The sequence below is a fragment of the Arachis ipaensis genome, chromosome B9 (assembly GCF_059453495.1).
Source record: "Arachis ipaensis isolate K30076 ecotype BB chromosome B9, ASM5945349v1, whole genome shotgun sequence".
Taxonomy (NCBI): domain Eukaryota; kingdom Viridiplantae; phylum Streptophyta; class Magnoliopsida; order Fabales; family Fabaceae; genus Arachis; species Arachis ipaensis.
In genome coordinates, this window is record NC_142444.1 from 102,561,675 (window position 1) to 102,569,637 (window position 7,963).

Consider the following 7,963-nt stretch of genomic DNA (forward strand, 5'->3'; position numbering starts at 1 on the left):
AAATTTTAAATTCTCTATTTTATTTTATATAGCTCTCTATGACTCTATGTATCTTTCAATTTCATTGTTTCTCTTTTTGATATTTTCAATTGCAAATTTTAATTCAAACAATTATAGTTTAAGTATTAATCTATTTTTTATTCTTTTCATGAATTTATATATTTTATTTTATTCTCAATTTAGTGATCCTTATTATTTATTTGTTTATCTTTCGTTCTATTCTATTATATGTAATTAGATTGCATATAAATTTTTAAAGTGAATTGATCAATTTACTAATTTAGAATATATATTTTTATTTTTAGAAATAGTAATGGAGAAATATTTCAAAAGAAAGCTACCACTAGAATCTGAAGTCACTCCATTAGTCTCTTCTAATAAAAAGAAGTTCTTAGAATTCAATGTGGAAAGTCTGGTAGCTGATCCTGGACAACGACCCAAAATTTCAAATTATGATCCAAATAACAGAGATGAAGTTAGACGAGCTTATTTGCAAAAAGGTCCTTGTCAACCAAGAGAACATGATTTTCCACAAACATATTTTGGAACTTCTCTCCGTAGATTTAATGCTGATTGGTTTGATGAATTTGGCAATTGGTTGGAATATAGTATTTCAAAAGATGCTGTATTTTGTCTTTGTTGCTATCTTATGAAACCTGATGGTGCGAGTGGTGATGCTTTTGTAAAAGAGGGCTTTTCAAATTGGAAAAAGAAGGAGCGATTACAAACACATGTTGGAAATCATGATAGTGCTCATAATCAAGCTCGAAGAAAATGCGAAGCACTCATGAAGCAAAAACAACATATTGAAGTTGTTTTTCAAAAGCATTCAGACCAAGCTAAAAGAGATTACCGAACTCACTTAACAGCAACAATTGAGTGCATTAGGTTCTTATTGCGACAAGGATTGGCCTTTCGTGGTGATGATGAATCGCACAATTCAAATAATCAAGGTAATTTTTTGGAGCTTCTTGACTTTCTTGCTCAACATAATACAGAGATTGATCGTGTTTTCAAAAATGCTCGTGGAAACCTTAAGCTAGTAGCACCTAAAATTCAAAAAGATATTGTTAGAGCTGCTGCAAGTGAAACTACTAAAGTTATTATTGATGATCTTGGAGATGATTTATTTGCTGTTTTAGTTGATGAAGCTCGAGACATCTCTGTTAAAGAGCAAATGGCTGTTTGTTTGCGGTATGTGAACAAAGAAGGGATTGTAATGGAGCGATTTCTTGGCCTTGTCCATGTTTCTAGCACAAATGCGTTGTCATTAAAAGTAGCTTTGGAATCTTTATTAACAAAGCATAATTTAAGTTTAGCAAGAATACGTGGACAAGGTTACGATGGAGCTACTAATATGCAGGGGGAATTTAATGGCTTAAAAAGTTTGATCTTGAAAGAAAATGCTTGTGCTTTTTATGTTCATTGTTTTGCTCACCAACTTCAATTAGCACTTGTGGTTGTTGCAAAGAAACAGGTCGAAATTGCACTACTTTTTAATTTGCTTGCTAGTTTGTGCAATATTGTTGGAGCTTCTTGTAAACGTAAAGACATGCTTCGTGAAAGTCAAATGCAAAAGACAATTGTTGCATTACAAAATGGAGATGTTTCTAGTGGACGTGGCTTAAATCAAGAAACAACATTGAAAAGGACAGGTGATACTCGATGGGGCTCACATTATGGTACAATACTTAGCTTGATTTCTATTTTTTCTTCCGTGGTAGAAGTTCTTGAAGTTATTGAGGAAGATGGAAATAATCCTGAACAAAGAGCTGAAGCATGCCAATTATTGAATCATATTCAATCTTTTGAATTTGTATTCAATTTACATTTGATGAAAAGTATATTAGGAGTTACTAATGAGTTGTCTCAAGCTCTACAAAGAAGTGATCAAGACATTATAAATGCTATGACATTGGTTAAAGTGTCCAAGCAACGATTGCAAAGTATAAGAGACGATGGTTGGTCCTCTTTGCTCAACGAAGTTTTACTATTTTGTGATAGTCACAATATTCTTGCTCCAAATATGAATGATATATTTGTAACACAAGGAAGATCAAGGCGCAAAATCCAAAAGGTCTCAAACTTGCATCATTTTCAAGTTGAATTATTTTATCAAGTGATTGATAGACAACTTCAAGAGCTTAACAATCGTTTTACAGAGGTAAATACTGAGCTACTTCTTTGTATAGCTTGTTTGAATCCAAGTGACTCATTTTTTGCATTTGATAAGGAGAAGTTGCTTCGTTTAGCTGAATTTTATCCACATGAATTCTCTTCTACTCAAATTTTGGCACTTGATAGTCAACTTGAGAATTTTATATTGGATATGCGTCTTGATGATCAATTCTTAAATATAAATGGAATCAGTGGACTATCTCAAAAGTTAGTTGAGACAAAAAAGCATATTGTTTATCCATTGGTATTTCTTCTGTTGAAATTAGCTTTGATTCTACCTGTGGCAACAGCATCAGTTGAGAGAACATTTTCTGCTATGAATATCATAAAGAGTCGACTTCGTAATCGAATGGGAGATGAGTGGTTGAATGATTGTTTGGTTACATATATAGAAAGAGAGACATTCAATCAAGTTGATAATGAAACAATTATTCAACATTTTCAAAATATGAAAACAAGAAGAGAAGTACCTTCAAGATTTGAAGCGAAGAAAGTTAGCAGCTAATGTAATTTTTGGTTTTTTTTGTATTTGAATAATTAATGTGCACTTTTATATTTTTAAATTTAAATTAATATATATTTTGATAATAATGTGTATTATTTTTGCCCCCCACCATAAATTTTCTGGGTCCGTCACTGCTTGCGCCGCCTATCTTTAATATTTATTCTGGTACATATATAATATAAGATTTTTTTAATGATATTTTCGATATGGATTAATTTTAGCATACAAGCGTTTAACCCTTACAAGTGTTACAAGTTCTGAAACTTACTAACACTCTAAACGCGCTCCAATTGTTACGTACAACTCACGCGCTATATAACAGAACATTATATCAATCAAAATCAATTAACGCGCGAATAATATACTTTCTAATTTTCAAAAGATTTTGTTACCTTCTTCGTATCTCCTGCTAAGTTTTTCGTTCTCCTTCTTACGTTCTTCCCTTGTATTTTCGATCGTTCTTTCTTCTGTGTTTATCACTGCTTTGTTCGTCGTCATTCACCTCAGTTTCTCTCGCTGTAACTCTAGCTTCGTTGTATTTCGATTTTCTGGTTTCTGAAATCAAAATCTGAACGAACCTTGAAGATAATGGATGATTCAACCTCAGATTGTCAGCTCAATCAGGGCAAAGTGGATTTTGAATTTGAATCAAACGAAGTTCCTGAGGTTTGATTTAGATTCATCTAATAAAGATTAATCTGAATTTGATGCAGTTATTCGTCTATGATTGTCTAGTTGAATAACTCGCGAACATAGACTGTGAAATTAATGCGTGAACATAATCTGTGGATTGAATCTAATGTATTAGTTTTGATTAATTATCTGCAATTTATAGCAGACGCTCGGGTGTAGATCAGAACTTTTTGGGTGTATTTTTAGGAAAATTTGGGTGTATTTTAGGGGGGAGTTTGGGTGTATTTACAGTTTATGATTTTTTTTTGTTATTTTAGTTGACTTATTGTCATAACAGGTGTAGATCAGGAGTCCTTGGGGTGTATTTTACCTTGATTGTTATTTTTTATGAGGTGCAGAAATTCTATAGTATTTTCTTATTTTAAACATGTTGTATTTTTGCAGCCCCTCTCTGTTGTTGATGAGCAGCTTATTCCCAAGGTTGGAATGACCTTTAAAACCCTTGAAGATGCTACAAAATTTTACAAGGACTATGCCAAGGCTGCAAATTTTTCTACAAGAGTTCGGAGCACAAATAAAAAGGGAAACGAAATTAAGAATCAATTGATCACATGTAGCAGAGAGGAAAAATGGAAATCTAAAATATCTCCGACCGAGAAGACAAATCCCACAGCTGGTTTAAATTATCGTGCAAGAATTTATATACACACATTGAAGGATGTTGCTACTTGGATCATTTCGAAGGTCGTGCTGTATCATTCACACCCTTGCTGTCCAACTCAAGCAGAGATGCTCAAACAGCACAGGGAACTAAGCATGTCCGTTCGTTGTACAATAGAGAATAACGAGGAAGCCGGTATCAGACCACGCAAAACATTCCAATCATTCGTTGCGGTAGCTGGGGGTCACCACGAGTTAAATTTTATTGAAAATGATGTGAGAAATTACATCACGAGAGAAGTGCGGAATGTTTCGGAACAAGAAGATGCAAAGGAATTCGAGAAATATTTATTGAGAATGAAAGAGAAGAATCAGAATTTTTTTTTCGAGCTCGAACTCGAGGACGATCAATCGATTAAGCTTGCTTTTTGGGCCGATGCAAGAAGCAGAGATGTCTTTGAGTATTTCGGAGATGTTATTTCATTTGACATCACCTACAATACAAACAGGTAATATGCTGTTCTTGTTTATGCTGCTAAATTAATTTTGTTCTATGAATCTGGTGTAGAGGTGTATATTGGATCTTCCTTGGGTGTATAAATTGATTATATGGGTGTACATAATGATTTTCATTCTGCAATGTCGTAATTTGTTTCAAGCATAATTTGGTTTGTGGTTCTTTTGTCGGGGTGAATCACCACGGTCAATCAATACTTCTTGGATGCGCTTTGATAAAAAAATGAAGAAATTAAGTCGTTCAAATGATTATTTCAATGTTGGCTTCGTTGTATGGGGGGAAATGCTCCGAAAGGGTTTTTCACCGATCAATGCGCGTCAATGAAAAGGGTTATAGAGGCTTGTATGCCAACAACAATTCACCGTTGGTGTTTTTGGCACATCACGAAGAAGATCCTAAGCAAATTAAATGGGTACAAGGGACATGCTGAAATTGAACAAGAATTGAGCCAATTTGTTTGGAACTCTCATAGTAAAGATTCATTTGATAGGAATTGGAATGATTTTCTACTGAATTTTGGTCTTGTGGACAACAAGTGGCTTTTAGGTAATGTTGTTTAAAATCTGCAGCAGAAGTGTAAATTGCATTTTTTTTAGGTGTATTTATAGTCTATTTTTGGGTGTATTCTGCAGATCTCTATGAAGACCGTCATATATAGGTTCCAATCTATCTGGATCACCACTTCTGGGCAGGGATGAAAAGCACACAAAGGAGCAAGAGCATGCATTCATTTTTTAACAAGTTTATTACCCGGAACAGCTCGCTGATTCAATTTGTCAAACAATACGATAATTGCCTCGGAAGCAGGGAGCAAGCAGAGAGAGAATCAGATGCTGCAGATTTTCATACGGTTATATCATGTGCAACCAAATCCTCCATTGAAGCTCAGTTTCAAAATGTGTACACTCATCAAAAGTTTAGGGAAGTCCAAGCACAAGTTAGAGGAAAGGCGAATTGCATCACTAGATTAACAAATTCCGCTCTAGGCTATTCAGTATACGAAGTTGGAGAACAAGTTTCCAGCTCAATATTCAACAAGTTTGTGGTTACTTACGACTCAGTAGCAGCTGAGGTAAAATGTCAATGCTTATTATTCGAGTCAAGAGGGATATTGTGCCGTCACGCACTAAGCGTGTTAAGCTTTGAACGAGTAAGCCAAGTGTCATCGAGATATATATTGGAACGATGGAGCAAGAAGGTAAAGAGGTGACACACACACATCAAGAGCAGCCATGATGAGCCATTGTTGGAGCCAAGAAGCAAGAGGTTTGACGAATTGGCTTTTCGTTCACAAAATATTTGCGAATTTGCATCAGAATTGGAGGAGCTTACTGCAATTCTACACCGTGCGTATGATAACGTCATGGTTGAGATGGAATCAATGAAAGCCAAAAGGAAGGGGACATCTTCTTTATCTCATGAAGACGCTAACTTGGAATCCGTTAACGAGCTTCAAAGCCCTCCAAGGATTCGAACAAGAGGACGTCCCAAAAATAGGCTAGGTTCAAAGTTGGACAAACAGATTGCAAATGCCTCAAAGAAGAAGAAAACGAAAGCTTTAAACGAGGTAAAAGTGATATTCTTTAAATATGTGGTGATTGAGTTTAATTTTCTCGTTAATAGTTTAGCTAATATGTGAGTTTATTATATCCAGTTAAACCTCTTTGATGCAACATTAGTGGTGCGTTCAAATTCCAGCCAATATCAAGGACATGTTATGAATTATCAGTTCAGGAAACCAGCAGCAGCGGATAACTTTTTGGGTATATAGTTACAGAATATGGGTGTAAAAGCACTATTTTTTGGGTGTATTTCTAAATTTTCTTGTGTTTCACATTTTACATATATATATATATATATATATTCACAATCTGCTGTTTATGTCATAAATTATTGTTTTTTTAGGGTTTAGGGTTTAGGATTTAGGGTTTTAGGGTTTAGGGTTTTAGGGTTTATGGTTTTAGGGTTTAGGGTTTAGGGTTTAGCTTTTAGGGATTAGGGATAAAGCATTAGCGGATAGAAGTCTGGTGTATTTTTCCTTGGGTGTAAAATGAGATCTTATGGGTGTAAAAATCAATGATCTGGGTGTATAGTAGGTTGGTTGGTTTAGGTTTAGGGTTTTAGGTTTTAGGGTTTATGGTTTAACGTTTAGGGTTTATGGTTTTAGGGTTTAGGGTTTAGGGTCTAGGGTTTTAGGGTTTAGGTTTTAGGGTTTTAGGTTTTAGGGTTTTAGGTTTTAGGGTTTTGGGTTTAGGGTTTTAGGGTTTAAGGTTTAGGGTTCAGGGATAAATCATCACAGGATAGATGTTTGGGTGTATATTAAACTTTCTTTGGGTGTAAAATGTCAGGTTATGGGTATATATTTGGTTTGATATTTTCCTTCATATTATAGTACCCGTAATTCAGACATTTTGAATACAACAAAGAGAGTTTTACTCATAATTGGTAAATTTTTACAGCATGTGTTCAATTTGTTACAAGACTACCTAACAGTTACATTACTCAGTGTCAATATCATTAGAATCTATCTGACAATATGGACTCAATAACAATGAGGATGGCTTGGTGGTGCACGGATTGTAAATCACACTTTCACAACTCATACCACTAACCAGCAAGTGCACTGGGTCGTCCAAGTAATACCTTACGTGAGTAAGGGTCGATCCCACGGAGATTGTTGGCTTGAAGAAAGCTATGGTTATTTTGTAATTCTTAGTCAGGTAATTAGTAATAAAAGTAATTGGGTTTATGAAGAGTAAATAGCATAAATTAAATAATACTTATTATGCAGTAATGGAGAACAGATTGAGGATTTGGAGATGCTCTGTCTTCCGAATCTCTGCTTTCCTACTGTCTTCTCCTTCACGCACGCAAGGCTCCCTCCATGGCAAGCTGTATGTTGGTGGATCACTGTTGTCAATGGCTACCATCCGTCTTCTCAGTGAAAATGGTCTGAATGCGCTGTCACCGCACGGCTAATCATCTGTCGGTTCTCACTCGTGTTGGAATAGCACTCGTGAGTTTGAAGCTCGTCACAGTCATCCCATCCCAAATCCTACTCGGAATACCACAGACAAGGTTTAGACTTCCCGGATCTCAGGAATGGCTGCCAATAGTCCTAGCCTATACCACGAAGACTCTGATCATGAACCAAGAGGCTAAGAGATATACACTCAATCTAAGGTAGAACGGAAGTGGTTGTCAGGCATGCGTTCATAGGTTGAGAATGGTGATGAGTGTCATGGATCATCACGTTCATCAGGGTGAAGTCCGAGTGAATATCTTAGAATAGGAACAAGCGTGATTGAATAGAAAACTGTAGTAATTGCATTAATTCATCGAAACACAGCAGAGCTCCTGACCTCCAACCATGGGGTTTAGAGACTCATACCGTCAAAAATACAATGTAAAGTGTAAAAATGTCATGAGGTGCAAAATAAATCTCTAAAAGTTGTTTAAATACTAAACTA

General features: G+C 35.4%; 1 protein-coding gene across 1 annotated transcript; it reads left to right on the top strand.

The window, feature by feature from the left end:
* The first annotated feature begins 313 nt into the window (after positions 1–313).
* Positions 314–2,683, top strand: LOC148545696 (uncharacterized). Its single transcript, XM_088499086.1, has one exon. It carries the CDS (start codon positions 314–316, stop codon positions 2,681–2,683), a length of 2,370 nt encoding a protein of 789 aa, XP_088355212.1.
* The last annotated feature ends 5,280 nt before the right edge of the window (positions 2,684–7,963 follow it).

Coding starts and splice junctions, on each gene's coding strand:
- LOC148545696 (XM_088499086.1), top strand. CDS start 314: ATGGAGAAATATTTCAAAAGAAAGCTACCACTAGAATCTGAAGTCACT.